Source organism: Epargyreus clarus, unplaced genomic scaffold, assembly GCF_041222505.1.
Source record: "Epargyreus clarus isolate Ecla_fem2 unplaced genomic scaffold, WU_Ecla_fem_2.2 ptg000004l, whole genome shotgun sequence".
Classification (NCBI taxonomy): Eukaryota; Metazoa; Arthropoda; class Insecta; order Lepidoptera; family Hesperiidae; genus Epargyreus; species Epargyreus clarus.
In genome coordinates this window covers 13597973-13617712 of record NW_027332212.1, presented here as the reverse complement: position 1 = coordinate 13617712, position 19740 = coordinate 13597973, and the positions used below count along the sequence as shown (strand labels likewise).

At 35.0% G+C, this 19740-nt stretch overlaps 1 protein-coding gene across 1 annotated transcript in view; it reads right to left on the bottom strand.

The window, feature by feature from the left end:
- The window catches only part of LOC140757610 (carboxylic ester hydrolase-like), a 29652-nt gene that overhangs the window by 3926 nt on the left and 5986 nt on the right, over window positions 1-19740 (bottom strand). The window contains exons 2-8 of the mRNA XM_073093446.1: window positions 14582-14678; window positions 14047-14232; window positions 11652-11837; window positions 4035-4225; window positions 3311-3482; window positions 2526-2710; window positions 1870-2020 (exon numbers count right to left, since the gene is read on the bottom strand). Of these exons, the coding sequence (XP_072949547.1) occupies window positions 1870-2020; window positions 2526-2710; window positions 3311-3482; window positions 4035-4225; window positions 11652-11837; window positions 14047-14232; window positions 14582-14678 (1168 nt within the window). The remainder of the gene's footprint in view (window positions 1-1869; window positions 2021-2525; window positions 2711-3310; window positions 3483-4034; window positions 4226-11651; window positions 11838-14046; window positions 14233-14581; window positions 14679-19740) is intronic.

The window sequence follows — 19740 nt, the reverse complement described above, 5'->3', positions numbered from 1 at the left end:
TGTTTTATGCTGTTGTGAACAAATATTGATACACCACCCCCTATAGCATTGGACCTTATATTATAGTGATGCTTATATCCGTCTAAATTCAAAAGTCTTGCTTCATTTTCGGTTTTGATCCATGTTTCTGTTAATAATATTAAATGTGTAGTTTTTGGAATAGATTTAAGTATACATTGCAACTCGTCAAATTTACCTGGTGTAATAATACTCCGGACATTGGCATAAAGGAAATTTAGTGAACTTGTACTTGAAGATATTTCTTGGTAGTTGTTTAGGAGAATATAACTTGACTGAGCACTCTGAGTAGGCTTGCTAACGTTAGTTGATTGGTTGGTTCCCGGAATTAGTTTTTTGGCTGCTGAGTGACTATTTTTGGTGTCCCCTTGATATATTTTATGGTGAGGTTTTCTTCACCGTTTTCATGTCGCTGCAACAATTCATCTTTAAGGCGATTAAGGTAGCTACGCTGGTTGTAAGTTTGGTCTGAATATAGTTTGATGTTATTTTCGATGTTGTTTCTCTTGCGTAATAATCTCATAACTATTTGATCGGACTCAAAACAGGCCTTGAGTGGACGATTTCTACCAGCGACATATTTGCCTATCCTGAAAATCTTTAATGGCTGTGGGCAGTTTTTCTCTATACTATAGGTGACTTTCAGTACCTCGTTAGTATCGTAATTAATTCGCTCAGTAATGTTAGTATGCGACGATTCAGGTACACCAATAATAATAATATTTTTCTGCCTCTGAGTACGTTCTTGCATTTCAGTAAGAAGATCCTCGTAGGTAAACGGGGTGTTTTGTGGTTGAGTTAATGGTAAGTGCGATTTTTTTGTAAGATTTACCTCATCTTGCAGATTCTTTATACTATTTTCATTTTTCATACAGTAACTTCTTAGATTTTCTAATTCAGCTTTTATTATATTTTGTTCTTCAGCTACTTTCTCTGTCAATAATCTAATTCCGTTAAGTTGTTCTTTGATTTCATTCATGTCTTGCTGCATTTTACTCGTATTTTCGCTTTGCATGTTAGAAAAACTTGTCATAAATGACCTTATTTCATTACGAAGACTTTCAAATTCCTGCTTCATAGAAAATTCTGGTTCGGGTTCTTTGCGCTTTCGAAATGTTATTTGTGGGTTATCTTTTAAATTTTCTTTGTCTTTTACATTTGATAGATCGGGGTGCGATCCATGGTAAGTTTTCTTCGGAGAATGCAGTAAACTCATATTGATTAGAGATCGCAATTTTAACCTGTATTACGTACCGGTAACGGTCACTTTATCTTGTATAATAGGCCGAATGGCGATAAGACGACAAGAAATATTTTTTGCGTCCACAGTTCACGGGCTCTTTTGTTCTCCGGTATGCTAAGTTGTAAACAACTCGGCAATAGAATGTCGTAAGTCCAGGTGTTGTTGCACAAAACAATAACTAATAAGTTTTACTTTAAAGGTTGCTATTCATTGGATGTACTTTTCGAACGAATATTTAATTTAATAATTTACTTTGCACACGTCTGACTTGCGCACTCACTGCACTGCACACTGGTTAGGAAACTCGGCCTCTTGATCGAGGGATCTGGGGTTCAAATTCCAGGCACGCTTCTGTGTTTTCTTAGTTATGTGCGTATTATCACTTGCTTAAACAGCGAAGAATCACATCGTCAGGAGATCTGCATACTTAAGATATATTCAAAAAAAGTTTTCAAAGGTATGTGAAATCTACCAATTGGCACTTGGCCAGGGCGGTGGACTATAGCTTAATCTTTCTGATTCTGAGACCCGTGCCCAGCAGTGGGACAGTAATGGGTTGATGATGATGATGATACTTTAATGCATAAGACGAGAGTTGAGTAAATTACCGTAATCTTGGTCATTGTTAGCCATGTACTCGGACAAACTGGTTGTAGCGCGATATGAGTAACGGTAGAGATAGGTAGGTTGTCCAGACTTGACTGCGTGGAGTTGAGCCAGTTTGCCGACGGGCACGACGAAAAGACGGTCTCCGAGTGCCTGTGGAATATAAAATCGATTTAAAACTCCTCATTATATTATACGGACAAGTAGGTAAACAGTATCTACTAAACTTTTTAGGCACTAAAGGGCCTGAAAACCATTAAATTTATGTGTAAAAATCGATTTCTCATGCGTTTTCCATAAAATGTATGTACTTAATATGATACAAGTAAGTTAAACCTAATTAAATCTTTAATATCAGACTTCAGAAAGGACTCATGCACTACTTGTAGTCTATAGAATTTACTGGTCGTTTTAACTTTACACAATAACTAAAGACGATGCGCATTCTACTTATAATATTTTCTATTAATGCTGTTAATTCTACTTATAATATTGCAATATTTCTCTACTTCAGAAAGTAGTAAGATAAGTGGGTTGCAATAAAAATGCAAATCTATTCTATGATTTTAGACTAAACTGCAACTGGGTCGAAATATCGGCAATATAAAAAACGCATATCGTGAGTACCCGTTACATAATAAAATCTATTTTATTTTACCTGAATAAGTTGTGCGAAGGTTTCCTGGCTGACAGCTTTTCCACCGAAGTACTTCTGCTTGATCTTGGCTGCGACGGTCGGACGTAAGTGGAGTGGTAACGTGTCGTTGTACTCGAAGATGTTGCTGGCGAGGTGCTCCCAACGAGACTCCAACTCCGGCAGGATACTTGGGTCCGTCTGGTATACTGTTGGGTTATGACTTACGATATAAGTTTGTGGTGCATAAGTTTGTAATAAAACTAAGACAAAATTTAAGTATCTACTCGTATGTGGCGCTTAGTTTATGTACAAAATTTAAGTTGGTGACGCATTGATTGTAGACCAACTACATTGTGCTGGATTAATTGTACATAAAATTATTAGTGGCAAAAAGTTAGTTGTAATTGTGTCAATACAACATTTTAGTTTGTAGCGCATTAGTTAAGTTAAGAGTAATTTTATTAATATTTTGGAGCATAATTTCTATGCAGTTTTAAGTTCTTTTTTTATAGTATAGGAGTAGCAGACGAGCATGCAGTCTACCTGATGGTGAGTGGCTACTGCCGCCCGTGGACATCTGAAATCAACCCCAGATAGGATTAAATATTCCTATTTGAGGTCGGCCACAGATGAGCCGCTACCCCTTAAGCTGGAACGCCTCGAAAAAGTATGTCTCCCTTACCACACCCTTCAGACCAGAACACAGCAGCGCTTAATACTGCTGTTATGAGGCAGAAAAAGGCGGTGGTGCCGCCGGAGTCGAACCACAAAGAGTTGTACCACCTTCCAGTTCGTAAAGATCATACCTGCAGCAGGATAAAGTCCTTCTTCAGACGTCACGGACGTGATAAGCGGCAATTTGGCCATCATGCCGGACTGCACCGCGATGTATGGGTACTGAGTCAAGAAGGCTGGGTCCTTCAGACCAGCGGGCTCCGCGGTAGGCGTGAAGGGCGTAAACAAGTGCACTTTCCAGTCCTAAAACGGAAAATACTAAGGTTACGAAAAATTGTATGTAGTCATCTTCATATTGCTTTTGCAATCTTTACAATCTTTTGCTAGGAAAATGTTATAAAAGTTTACTTATACTAATTCAATATTGATATTTACTGCAAGGTACCTACACTTTTTGAAAATTGTGGCTTGCAATTAATTGTATTTATACAAAGCGTCTATTACATAAAACACTAACAAACATCTCAATCCGGGCATTGACAAGGACTTCAGTGGGCCTGTAGTTCATTTCTTGAAAATTCTAGTCGATAATTGTACTTATATAAAGCGTCTATTATATAAATTTACTAAAAACATCGCAATCTGGGAATTGGCAACGATTTCAGTGGGCCTGTAGCACATTTCTTGAAAACTGAAGCTTGCAAATAATTATACTAATATAATGCGTCTATTACATAAAATACTAACAAACTGGGCATTGGCAACGATTTCAGCGGGCCTGTAAAACATTTCTTGAAAATTGTAGCTTGCAGTTAATTGTACTTCTGGAAGGGTCTATAATATAAAAATACTAACAAACATCTCAATCTGGGCATTGACGACAACTTCAGCGGGCCTGTAGCGAAGACAGTCCACCATCTCGCGGGTGGTGGCGGTCGGGCAGCCCACGATGGTGGCCAGGGCCTTAGCCTTCTGGAGCGGCTTCACAGCGTGGGTCCAGGAACCGAATGCCGCGCCACTGAATGCTATACCCCTGTGGAATGTGTCTGGAAGTAATGGATATTAGGTAAGTAAAACGATCCACTATATTTATATATCTTTTCTTTTTCATGCATCGGTTGCCTGCAAGAGATCGCTACTTAGCGATAAGACCGCCTATTGCATACTGTTTGACCTGTGTATATATTTTTTTTATTATTTAAATTCAACTGTAAGTGTGCAATAAAGAGTATTCTATCTATCTACCTACACTCGGTAATATACCATTTCAAATAAAAAATATACAAGTGAAATCAAACTCATCTTGAAGGTCTTGAAGTCATGTAATAATATAGTCACATAAACGGTACAGAGTAACGATATAACAATTATACGTAAGTAAGTTCACACTAGTGATTAGAAGTATTATAACTACACAAGTATCTCCGTTATTCGACTGCTCTTGCTGAAGTCTCCGACCAGAATGTCGCTCTCTGTTAATTCGAGCGCCGCCAAGGTGTCGTCCCCACTTCACCTACCCGCATCTGTTTTTAAACTGTAGTATCAAATGAGTCACTTATTACTTTAATGTAACGTTATAAAAATGTGATATCGTTAATATCCAAGCTTCTTATTAACGACGATAACATTCGGCCGTCCTGCTCACACGTTCGTCCTCGATCGTGTATGGTCTGATGCAAGAGCTGCAAAAGAAAACCAGTTGTTTAATGCCTAAGTCCAGAAGAGTTACACATTTTCTTGTAATACCGACTCGCACGTAAGAGGCCCGAACTGTTTATCAAAAACATGGCTTAAACTCTACGCATTTTCTTGCAATACCGACTCGCATGTAAAAAGCCCGAACTGTTGATCCGAACCATGGCTTAAACTAGGTGATGTTCATATAGAATCACACTAGTTGTGTATTACCTAGGTTATAAATCTGCCCCAACAGTGTTCACCACGGATTTCTGTTGCAGGCATAGTTCATAAGGACTCTTTACATAAATGTCATATGCGCGACAGGTATTGAAGCGAATGCATTAGACCATTGTTAAATAATAAAACACACGGTTATAACTAGGTGATGTTCATATAGGATCACTCTAGTCATGTATCACCGCAGTTTTTATACCTTGTTTACGATAACATTCGGCCAGTGCTCAACTCAAATTTACTCTAAAAATGCAATATTCACTCAATGTAATACATCCACCCAACATACATACATACATACACCCAACCATATGCATCACCAAGAGACACCCGCGAACATTACACTGCTCGAGGCATCTGCACTAATCCATCTTAACTACAGATAAATAAAAATCAAACTAAAAAAGTTTCCTACACCTACAGTAATGACAACATCTAGCTGCCCACTTTACTTATGTCTGGATTCTAAGTCCAATAGTTAAATCTCCAACAACTATTGATTCGATAAAGTTACGCATCAGAATAACGACGTTAATCTTATTAGTCCATTTCGGAATGCTCAACAACCTGTTCAATAACTGTTATACTGATAGATAGATAGATCTATAGTTGGCCACTAAATGAATCTGTGCAACTCAAAATACTATTATAAAATTATTTTATTACTACTTAGTACTTCTTTTAATTATTACAATGTTATTTTATACAAATAGTTGCCTTTCCAATGTACGTCTTTTATCAACTGATGAAGCAGTATCAAAATAATAATATATCGTGAATATTTGAAATGAATGATATCAAAGTTAAAGACTAAATAATGGTAAACAAACCATGAATTTCACACAATATAACACGTATAAGTTGTATGAACCCAATTTTTTTACGTTATTTATCACAAATTCAAATTATTTCTTTCAAAGTAGGGCCACATAACCCACTTTTGAAAGTCAGAAAGAAATTTCATTACATTAAATTGAATTTATATTCAGTTATAATAATACATACTATTACATGAATTTCAAAATTTAATTTACAAAGCAAAGGACCCATGCGTTCACGTCAGCGACATACTTGTCAATTGTGTATGGCTTAACTACTTAACTTTTTTTTTTTTTATTTCACCAAAAGTTTTAAATTAAGATTCCCATAAGGAAGTTATAGTTTGGGCTATTTTACTGTAAAAGTTATGCATTATACTAAGGAAGATTTGCTAGACTTTACGCAAACGTCGTTTTTAAAAAAAAAATCAAATAATGTTATGGAAAGAATAAACACATTAAAATGGTCCGTTAATCTAAACGGAGTTTAAACAGACCTTGTCTTACATTGAGTTCCTCGGAAGCGGATTTTTTTTTCCGTAGGTAGTTATCAAACGGATAGTGTTATTGAATACACACTCGCAAACTACCTACCAAGAAAAATGACTTCAGAAACCGGCCATTATTTAACTATACTTATTTGTGTCTACAACTGATAAAAGATTTTTTTTAAACACGCTTTTATTTTTGCCACGCTTTTATTAACTTGACCTGTATGTATGTAACGGAATATTTGAATTCGATTTTTACCTACTTTGAACGGTCAGATTTATTTAAAAATTTTGAAATACTTATGACATGACATGATTTTAATAATCTTGTCCGATTCTAATTTTGTCTCATCACGATCGTCAGATTTAAAACTATAACTGTTTTACATAACATGTGGCTCCTTATCAATCACAACCTAAAATTTCTATGACCTGAAAAAGGTCTATTAAAGTTGATCATGATTTTATACCAGCCAGCCAAACAAACAGTTAGTCAAACTATCTTATGATACACCTTATTACCGAACAATTCATATTTATTATATATATTTCAAACGCCTCGGCTTCACCTGACTTTTATATAGTTTGTAATAAAAATTATATTAGTGCGTAATATCTGTATAGATTATATTAATATAATATGTATCATTTACAACCAACACTCTCAAGGAGATGCTCGATGTTTCTATAGAGAAAACCTAGACATGACGCAATTGTGAACCGTATGAAATTTATATGAAAAGTAAATTATTGTATAAGAAAATCCCATCGAAATGTACCTATGCTTTTATTTGATTACATTATTATTCATTTGGCTATGATATACATATAATAAGAATGAAATCTTCACGTGTTTAGATCGAATATATTTGAAAAAGAAAAATTGTCTGTCGGTTTGTATGTTTGAAAATGCATTAAAACCAAAACTACGAAGTTGATGTCAAAAGTATACATTTTTTTTTAAAAACATTACATGACCAGGTAATGGAGAATTCCAAATTACTAACGTACTCCGTGATCTTGACAGAGGGCATTGTATAATTCAAATTATATTTTGAATCCACATGAACAAAGTCGCAGGCAAGACTCGTTTTAAAAATGCAATTCAAATTATATTTTGAATCCACATGAACAAAGTCGCAGGCAAGACTCGTTTTAAAAATGCAATTCAAATTATATTTTGAATCCACATGAACAAAGTCGCAGGCAAGACTCGTTTTAAAAATGCAATTCAAATTATATTCTGACTCCACATGAACAAAGTCGCAGGCAAGACTCATTTTAAATATGGTATACAAGAGACTATCTAAATTTATGTAGGCTTCAGTGACCGTTTCTCACTTAATACGTATAATAACTTAATTGCTGTAACTTGTAAATAGAACTAAGCTCAAGTTATAAAAGCATCAATTTATTATTATTATTTTACTTAAAATAATTTATTCTCAATCCCATACAAAGTGGATCCCGTTTATCATTTCGTAAATGGCTCACATAATTGATAATATCGATAGTCTAAGCGTCTCAACGTTTAAGGTACAAACTTCATTTACCAGTATTTGATAGTGCCCAATTTTCAAACCAAAAGGACGTGTAATGTGTCAAATTCAAATTGAAATTTAAAGATTTAAAATTACGAGATGTAAAGAAATATTAATACAAAACGAAACGTTGCATACTAAATTTAAAACAGACATTTAATATTATGTATAAGTGAGTCAGTCAGAAGTAGAATGGGAGATAAGAGAGATATTTTTATATATAATATTCCAAAGACCGCTGCGCATAAGTTTCTCAGTTTTCTTATAGATCATTAACTAATGTGCATTTATACTTTATGGGAGTCAAAACACAGTAGTACACAGTACTGCGTGAATTCGCCTAGAATTGATGGAAATCTAAATTTGGCAACGTACGTATGCTTCTTTCATAACAATTACGTATCAAGTATATGAAATCAAAAGGAAACTTTCATTGATTTATAAAATGAAAATGTGAACAATGTAGATGTGAATGCAAGTTTATTTTTAAATATAGTCAATTAATATCCAAAAAAAAAAACAATAAACCTTAAACTCATTTACCATTTCCCTCCTGGGTACACTCAGCCACTCAATACAGTGGTCGTGATACTTTTTTGCAGGCAGTTAAATATGTACCACGTAGATATTATACATTTCTGTACAATTATGAATAATCAAAATTTTGCAACTTAATAAACGTATCACTTATATCAAGTAGGTATACTGTACTCTGTAACTGCGTTTGTTGCTACCGCATAGTCCCTTCCATACAATAATAACAAACGCATATACGTAAACCCCGTTTGAAACATTAAAAGTTATCAAAAATACATTCAAATCTAACCTGTATGCAATTTCTGGCGTACATTAGCCTATATTAACAACCATTAGGTTCCCATATCTATAAAGCCTGACATTTAAGATTAAAGATCCTTAAAATATTTTCATAAGTACGTGTATTTCTATATATTTCAAAGTAGGTGTAACTTTAGAACAATTAGGATTTACTTTTTACACCACAGACTTTAACCAAATGGACAGATTTACCACAAGAACTGCCTTGCAAAATTACTTTTAGACACTTCTTCACAGAAAATGCACTTATTTTGAAGTAAACACCTCAGTTTACAATGTTAACAAGTAATTTGATAAGAGTAAAGTTTGTTCACAAAATTTAAGTATATCATTTTCAGAGGGTATTAACATTTCATTGAATTACTAGTCTCAATCTATCCATTTTCTTAATTCAAATGAGTTTTCCCTTACATCAACGACATTTATCTACCCCCATTTTTACTTATTCTACCAAGATGAATTCACATATGACATAATAATGTTTTAACTCACGGTTTTTATTCCTGTGTCAAGTATGTTCGTACTTACGAATCGCCGTCCATGATTGTGAGCTGGTTCTTGTACACTTCTGATGAAATCAAACTCATCTTGAAGGTCTTGAAGTCATGTAATAATATAGTCACATAAACGGTACAGAGTAACGATATAACAATTATACGTAAGTAAGTTCACACTAGTGATTAGAAGTATTATAACTACACAAGTATCTCCGTTATTCGACTGCTCTTGCTGAAGTCTCCGACCAGAATGTCGCTCTCTGTTAATTCGAGCGCCGCCAAGGTGTCGTCCCCACTTCACCTACCCGCATCTGTTTTTAAACTGTAGTATCAAATGAGTCACTTATTACTTTAATGTAACGTTATAAAAATGTGATATCGTTAATATCCAAGCTTCTTATTAACGACGATAACACAAGTACCTAAGGTAAATTGGTTGAGATATCTAAAATTAATCAGTGTTTAAACACAGTCGAGTCGGTTATTATTTTTTTATAAATTATATTTACTGTCTCTGAAAAAAAAGTAAACACGTGATATATTGAAATTGTATATTTAATGTAAACCTAATTATTATGTTAAAGAGTTGCATGGTACGGTCGCGTACTATTCATTCCGTTAAGACCTTGTGTAGATGAAGGTAGATAAGATTCTTAAGACTGGCCTTAAAATATATGAAAGAGATACCTACTCGTAATTGTATTATTGAAAGCTGTTTACTTAGCACCTTTCGAATTAACTGTTACCTATATTATGCACTAGCAAAGACAATCAAGGAATAAAAATGGTATAGGTGACAGATTGCTACTGACGCATGAGTTGCAGTGTGGTAGGTATATCAATTGTGATAAATAGTGCAGCGTGTCATAGAGTTAGTATACTTTTATGATTGGAGTAGCTAACTATCCTGCAGTCTACGTCAGGGTAAGCTACTTACTGGCTTTCATATGTAAGAACAAATTCTATGTAAAACTATTGATAGACGCGTTGCGACTTCTAAGGATTAACATGGACGCCTTATATATGAGTGGGCATTCACACTCTTCCATCGAAAAGCAAAACTGCGTCAAGCTAGAAATGGGTGTGGCGACAATATCTACCTAGTCAAACTATACTGGCTCTACCAGCTTTTAGTATAGTATCCGTAGGCAGCAGTGACTAATTCTTATCAGTTATACTGCATGCTCATTTGTTACATTTCTCTGTATAAAGTAAAGAAAATATTTGCAGCAAATAGTTGCTACGGGACAACATTAACAAACCATGTTTATTTCGTTATCAAATGTTCTTGATGCCCTTTCTTATCACTGAGAGAGTTTATTCGCAAAACATATTCTGTTCGTACATCATACTTATGTTTTCAATTACAATCAGTTACAATGTTTTCTTTAAGATTCATTTTTTTAATTATCATAACGTGAGGCAGCGGTAAACAGTCATGATCAGGCAGTGGTTTACCAAAGCTTAGTAGGAGTAACTATTTATTCATCTGTGGTAGGAGCCTTAGATGTCAGATTTTAGGGGCAACATTTTTATTTTATTTTTGAAGAGGGAAATGAGCTTGTACTTCACCCGAAGGTAAGTGGCTCCTGTCGGCCATAGATATTTGTCACCAACTCTAGATAGGATAAGATTTCTGTCTTGAAAAATAAAACATTAATTGTAATACATATTGTATTTTCATCCCATATTTTGTCCTTTAAGGGATGATACCTCTCTTAGTGCTTAGTGTATAATATATGTAGGTAAATTCTGTGAAAATTTCATAAATCTATAAATATAGGTATGTGAATACTGTATAAGATAAAAGCATACAGGTTACATAGGTCATGCTTATCTTATAAAAGTTTTGGCGAGCAGTATTTTCGTAATAAAACGATAAAGCTTAATAAATGTAATTTCTTTATCAATTAGAGATGTCTGCAAAATAAATGACAATTGTAAATATTTGATCTTTTAAGCTAATGTTTTGATTTACTCTCAGATAGGAGTCTAGTGTTGTTTAACATGAGTTACTTCAAATAATGTATCATCCGGTCAATACACTCTTGTCCTTTAAGACTGTGCATTTACGTAAAATGTGTAATATGTTTTCATTTATCTTGAAGCTACGTTAGCGGTTAACGTATATAAAGGATTCCACCAGCCCTTATTGGAGTAGCTTTGTGGGCTATAGGTACTTTAGGTTTCCCTTTTGTTGTGAGGTTTGATGTGTGCAGTGGGATACCGGTATACCTAGTGAGGATTGCATTTGTAGACATATATACACACAAAGTAACAAAACGAATGCTATAATTCTACTTTCAAAACTGCACATGCCAAATTATAAATTTGGCCCTTGTTTTACAAGTGTATTTTGTGGGATAAAACTTACCTTTAGACAATGGTGAAAGGTAATGGTAGTGCACACTAGCGCCGCCAGCGGAACAGCCAGTCAACGTGATGCTGTCCGGATTTCCTCCAAACATGATGATGTTAGCTTTCACCCATTGTAACGCGAAAGCCTGATCCTTGAGCCCGGCGTTGCCTGGCGCTGCCTGGTCCCCGGTGCTAAGGAAGCCTGAGACAAATAGATCAGTAGGTTACATTTTGTGTTCTTCATTGTTTAGTGGATCGAGCAGGAATACCTATCAGAATTTGGCTGTTTTTATATGCAAAATCAAAAGGGAAATTATCAAGCTTTTTGCAAAAAAATAATTTCAGTGATTGTATAAATTGTTACAATCACTGGCGGTGCTCCGATGCATTAGTAAAACCCGATGTTAAAAACAGGTCGGTAGCAATGATATTAATCTATGGTTAGTATGCAAAAGTAGATACGCTTTTCTACCTACAGCTCCACCTCTTTTTATCGTCAGATACACGGTACCTAGTTTGTAACACTTCTTATATAAAATATATTTATTTTATATAAGAAGGTAAGTGGTAAACACACTTAATTAGGTACCTACAAATCATTTCCGAGAATATCCCAAATTAAATGGAATTAGGACAAAAATAGTAAAATAGAATTTTATAAATATGTTTTCTGGAAAGATGCGTGGGTTACACGTGCGTACTTTTGGCTTAAAATAGGAGCATGAACCGATAAAATTAGAAGCAGATATCGAGATAGAGTTATAACAAGCAAAGAAGTATGTTTATTTGGGTAGTAAATATTTTTTTCTATTAGCACAAAAACAAGAACATGGTGATATAACTTTATTGAGGAGTCTCTTTTAAAGAAGTATTTGATTTTAAACGTAGGTATCTACGTAGGTGTATCACAGTAGAAATATGGAACGATATTTCTACTGTGGGTGTATTCACACTATTCCATATGAAAGTACCTATAAACTCTTTAACAGATAAACTAAATTAAACTATCTATGTTTAAATAAAAACATTCTGAAATAATTTAATTGTAGCCTGTAAGAAATATTTGACTATCAAATACCTATTAGTTAGTATGCACACTATTCGATGCAAGTGTTAACTCTTTGGTAGTAAATTAATTTATCAGCATTCAAATGGAAAAACATGGTGATACGACTTCATTTATAGTCTGTTTTTAAGACATATTGATTATTAAACCACCTACTAGTATGCAATTATGCATATAATTCGATAGTGAAGTAGGTATCTACAAGATTAAATTTTCCGCAGTAAATTAATTTATCTACACTTAAATACAAAGACATGGCAATTTAATAGCATGTTTTTAGGAAATACTCGATTGTTAAACTTGCAATTATGCACATAATTCGATAGTGAAGTAGGTATCTACAAGATTAAATTTTCCGCAGTAAATTAATTTATCTACACTTAAATACAAAGACATGGCAATTTAATAGCATGTTTTTAGGAAATACTCGATTGTTAAACTTGCAATTATGCACATAATTCGATAGTGAAGTAGGTATCTACAAGATTAAATTTTCCGCAGTAAATTAATTTATCTACACTTAAATACAAAGACATGACAATTTAATAGCATGTTTTTAGGAAATACTCGATTGTTAAACTTGCAATTATGCACATAATTCGATAGTGAAGTAGGTATCTACAAGATTAAATTTTCCGCAGTAAATTAATTTATCTACACTTAAATACAAAGACATGGCAATTTAATAGCATGTTTTTAGGAAATACTCGATTGTTAAACTTGCAATTATGCACATAATTCGATAGTGAAGTAGGTATCTACAAGATTAAATTTTCCGCAGTAAATTAATTTATCTACACTTAAATACAAAGACATGGCAATTTAATAGCATGTTTTTAGGAAATACTCGATTGTTAAACTTCCAATTATGCACATAATTCGGTAGGAGAGTAGGTACATATTTAGCATTCAATTACTTTATCTGTGTATAAGTAATACGGAACCCTAAAAACATTGTGATATAGCTTTATTTATAATCTGTTTTAAGAAATCATCTATTTTATTAAAGTAACTACGAGAATTACAATTATACACACTATTTGATAACAAGTATTGACTAGTTGAAAAGTAATTTAATTGTATTTCATGCCGGAACAATATTTAAAAGCAATATCTAAAATATAAGGCATGGATAAAATAATTTTGAACCGTTTAGGCTTTTCTTTGGCATTATAATATGTTAGAAAATTAAGGACGAATTTAGAACACTGGGCGTACATCAACCAGAAAACACAAACCAAAACCTACCTTGATGCTTTTAGCTATATTCAAAAAGTTTTTGATCATAAAATATTTATTTATACTTAACTGCTAACTTTTAGAAAAGAACATAGGATGAACTTACCAAGAGGTCCAAGCCTGTAGTTAAGGGTCACGACAACCATCTCGCGGTCCATGAGATGTGAGGGGTCGTAGATGGCACCTTCGCCATACATGAACGCACCCCCGTGGATGAAGATCACCACAGGCAGGGAGGCGCTCACGTGGGGGTTCGGGGTGGCTATGTTCACGTACAGGCAGTTCTCGCTACCTGCGGTTTTGGATGTATTCATTAATATTAGAATAATTTTATTATTTTTGTAATGTTGGCAATCAATTATGCAGCCCTTTTTTTTTTTCGAGGGGGACCTTCGAAAGGTACCCCTCGAAGAAAAAAAAAAGTAAGTAAAGGAGACAGTCTTTTCCGAGGCGTTCCAGCTTAGTCCTATAGGGTAGCGGCGCATCTGTGCCCGACCTCAGGTAGGAATATCTAATCCTATCTGGGGTTGATTACAGATGTCCGTGGGCGGCAGTAGCCACTTATCATCTGGTGGACTGCATGCTCGCCTGCTAGTCTTATATTATAAAAAAAAATGTAAAAAATATGTTTCGTGTATTACCGACAATCTTCTTAGCGAACGGTTCATATTGCAAACATCCTGGTAATGGTCTACTGGCGTCCCACACTCCAGGCCATGGCTTCAGCTGCTGTGGTTCCTGAGAACAAACAATTTATTATTATTCAAATAAATATACGAACTATATTGCTATTGTGAAACACTGCAATGCAGCATGCTAGCATGTTTACTTTTGTCCAAACAAAATCCATAAAAGTGTGGTCTATGTACAATGTGACGAATTTGGCGATGCATTCAATTTATTATAGTAACATAATTGATTTTAACATATGGACGCCTGTAATAGAAGCAAATTACGAGCCAATAAATAATGTACATATCACATTTCGAGCAGGTGGGATTAAAATGACTTTATGCTACATGCTTAAGGTATTTTTAAATCTAATAGTCTTACTACCTAGATACACTTACGCACATTCTTAATAAAAAATAATAACCTTTCTATAAATTTTTGTCCTTGCAAAGATCGGCATTGGACAATTTCTAGTATATATAACTTTATGTATTTATTTAATTTGGACATAGACAGTCATGTATTACATTATGAAATCTTAAGCTAATTTAACATATATTATCTAGACTTTGAGTGCCAAGAAATGACGAGATGTCGATCATTGATAGGCCAAAATATTGGATAAATTGAATATTAATAAGCAATATGTAGGTACAATATTGAAAGGTAGAACACATTTTCAATCAAATTGAGATCCCAGTATAACATGCTCTTTATAGCTGTTCTGTATGTCTTTGATATATTGTTAAAATCCCTAATCCTTTGAATTAAGTTACTCAAACTAAAACAGTTAAAGTACCGTGTTAAAAGTCGAACGAATCTTTTAAATTTGAAACCAAGCGAGTCCTATTCACTCCTTTGAATAAACTTTGGTTAGATCGTAAGATACCGAAAACAGGGAATAAAGGCAATCTCGAGAAAGTTTAATGAAATTTAGAGACTTTGCCGACGAAGATTATGTGGTCGATTACAATGCGCAGTTTCCATACTTCTTTCGTACTGATATCGTGCAAAATCACGTTTGTTTACAGAAATAAATACCTAAGTTATTCTAGAATTGCAGTCCACCTGTTATTAAGAGATATCCACAAATCAAATTTTGTAATTATTTAACTCTGAGTAAATTACAAGTCCTGCTTGAATTCACATGTTTTGTAAAAATATAATCATCGCGTTTAAAAATGGTAGAACGTTTTGTGGTTCGACTTGGGAAGTGTCGAAACATCGCTATAGCTACATGTTTGCCAAATGCCGCAAAACCATGGTAAAGATCTGCTGTATTGTACTTTGAAGAGTTTGGTACGGGAATCACTAATATTACGAGGCGTTTCAAGATAGTCCTTAGGGCAAGCAACGCATCCGTAGCCCATTTAATGGTGGTAGAACCCTTTGTGGTTCGACTCCGGCGGCACCACCGCCACACCTATTTCTACCTAATAACAGTAGTGTTAGACGCTGCTGTGTTCCGGTTTGAAGGGAGACAAACTTTTCCGAGGCGTTCCAGCTTAGTCCTCAGGAGTAGTGGCGCATCTGTGGCCGACCTCAGGTAGGAATATCTAATCCTATCTGGGGTTGATTACAGATGTCCATGGGCGGCAGTAGCCACTTACCATCAGGTGGACTGCATGCTCGTCTGCTACTCTTATATTATAAAAAAAAAAACACATTGGACTTTAATCCTACCTGGGGTTGATTACAGACGTCAATGGGCCGTCACTAACCATCATGTGGACTGCTTCGTAAAGTCTACAAACTCAACTTAGCGCACAGGGTTGGTCATTTACGTAAATATTCGTTTATATATCAATGATACGAGTGCATGGAAAATAGTAGAACATTTCGAGAACGTAATGTTAATACAGTTTGAAATATCATCGGCCGGCCACCTAACCGCAATGGACACCGTTCTAATTATTGGCAATTGGACACAGTACTGTCGCTACGTGAAATTCAATTAGGGTTGGATATCACTCAAAATTATGCCCGGTATTGTTTTCCGTAACCCATATGTTTAGAGTGTACACATTGACTCTGTGCATACATTACGCAAGTGTTTTGTTAGTATACAATGTGTAATCAATTTACTAACTATTGTAGTATTGTTTATACTAAGCATTGTACGGGTCATGACCATATTCATATTCAAGGTTCATAAGGCCTCTATGAGATTTTACAACTACTGTCTATTGATTGTAAATGGAACCAACGGCTTATTGTTTTGTTCGAAGCATGGTTTTATATATGAAAAGCTACCAATAGTCATCTATTCAACTTCCGATCACGCGTGATGTGGCTTTTCTTGCACGCGCGTCTACGGTCATAGGAATATATACTCGTTTCAACCTCTTTGCTCCACGTTTGCGTGTGCGTACGAAGGAATAAAACTATTTTTTCGACCAATTCACAATATTTATTTTTCCCGCGCAAAATACAATTCCAACGTCAGGGCGTTCTTTTTATTTTTTATGTTAACTCATACAATCGTACCAGCCAGTGATTATATAAATGGGAACTTATTATTCCAAAAATAACACAAAATAGTTAATTACAATACTAATACTGTAATAAAAAAATGAATATTTATCTAACAGTATGAAACGATAGAATGCAAATGGCACTCGTGTTTGCAACGTGCGTGCGGGCGTAAACACACGCGTCAGGAAAACTTCCTAACTTTGAAGGTTTACGACAAGCAGTGCTCCATGCTCCTGTTTGATTATAGGCATTGTTTTAATTAATAAACTTGGTTGCAAGTGTACATAAAATTTTGTAGAGTACCCAACCCACGTACGAGTTCGTTAAATGTACAACACAGCAAATATGCAAATGGCCGGCGTGTTTGCTCGGAACAATGTGTGCTGAGAACTCGGAATTTGACGCAGCTTTAAATTAGATATATTCGTTTTTCTTGCGGTTATTTAGTGCTGCAGTGCTATTCATTTGATGTAACTATTTTAGAAAATAGCGATATTTCTACACTACAATATTATAAAGCGATTTTCAAATTACGCTGATTAAATGGAATATAAGAGTACTTCGAATTAACGACAATCCTAAATATTTATTGTTGTTTAATTAATTTAATTAAGGTTAAAGACCAAAGTATATTTCCAAAGAAATATATTTTTCGGTCAAATGTAAGGCAATACCAGAGTACATTTTAAAAAGAGGAAATGGCATGCCATTAGAAAGATTTATTGTTAATGAGAATGAGAAAATAAATAAAACAAAGAAAAGAAAAGTCTGCTTCTTTCGTCCCGGATGGTTATAGCTAAAATGGGAGTTTCGATTCGGTAGTAAGCACTTGAATTTAGGTTATACCACTTTGATATTACTAAGAACAGCTTGGTACCTTCAGAGACAAACTATAAAAGATTTTTCATCTGAAAAAATAATAATAAAAAATGAAAACAATTATATTGCCACCCCTATAATCGGTAACTAATTGTCCATATTGATAGAGGGTGTGATGTTGGGCCTTTGCGTTGTTACGGCAATTGTTCTGTTAATCTGTATTGAGTGTTAATGTGTGTTAAGTCTGTATATATGTACATTATTGTACATAACATATACAATACATGTGAGTGTTAAGTTTACTTCAGCATATTATTTATGCCCAATAATGGCAGTGTTAAACGCTGCTGTGTTTCGCTCTGAAGGGCCACACCCTTAAGGGAACATACTTATATGAGGTATTCCAACCTAGTCCTTACGGGAAGCAACGGGTCTATGGCCTACTTCAGGTAGGAATTTAGTTTTATCTGGGATTGATTACAGATATCTGTGGGTAGTAAACCATTTACCGCCAGGTGCTCGTTTCCTATTCTATATTATAAAATAATACATGGATCGATAGCATTGGTAGTAGGTTGGTTAAAGTTGGTAGAACCCTTGGTGGTTCGACTCCGGCGGCACCACCGCCACACCTATATCCACCTAATAACAGCAGTGTTAGGCGCTGCTGTGTTCCGGTTTGAAGGGTGTGGTAAGGGAGACAGACTTTTCCGAGGCGTTCCAGCTTAGTTCTCAGGGGTAGCGGCGCATCTGTGGCCGACCTCAGGTAAGAATATCTAATCCTATCTGGGTTGATTACAGATGTCCATGGGCGGCAGTAGCCACTTACCATCATGTGGACTGCATGCTCGTCTGCTACTCCTATATTATAAAAAAAGGCATTAGATAAAGGATCACAAATAAAATTACAGCGCAAAAGACGCTACGGATAAGATTTCAACCTGAGGAATTTTATACGTGTACCATTTTTAGATACAAAGGAAAACTAGGTATATTCTAGGTTATAAGTTACCTATGTTACTCCTCGTGTCATTCTCTAGATTTAAGTGAGAATTTTGTCCAACGCTATTTACCTTTTATTTGAATATTAAGTTACTTAACGATTATTATTTAATGCATGTAACGTAATACCTAACTTCAAAAAATATTTAGTTATAATAGAAATATCCTTCTAATTACTTCGAAAATACAGACAGGTTTTCCTTTTATTATCTGTATTAATTAAATAGATTAGCCAGCAGACATGTCGTATCTTATCACTCACAATGCATTCAATTAAGCTATATTTATAGTGAAATACAGGGTATTTTTGATTTTAGTCCACACCTTTGTCTGAGTTTCTGACTTAAAATTGATAAAAGTCTGAAGAGTTTGGGGGTCTTTCTTTTTTTTTAGTATAAGAGTAGCAGACGAGCATACAGTCCACCTGATGGTAAGTGGCTACTGCCGCCCATGGACATCTGTAATCAACCCGTCCTGTATTCCTACCTGATCGGCCACAGATGCGCCGCTACCCCTGAGGACTAAGCTGGAACGCCTTGGAAAAGTCTGTCTCCCTTACCACACCCTTCAAACCGGAACACAGCAGCGCCTAACACTGCTGTTATTAGGTAGAAATAGGTGTGGCGGTGGTGCCGCCGGTGTTGAACCACAAAGGGTTCTACCACCTTCAAACTAACTATGAAAAGAGATTCCGTGCCAATAATGCGTTACTTAAATTATCAGAGGGATGTTAGATTATACAATAACGCGACTAATTGCGTTACGTACCTAGATCATAGAATCAAGTCCCTGGTGATGCAACACAAGAGATCGACTAACTACGAATTCATAT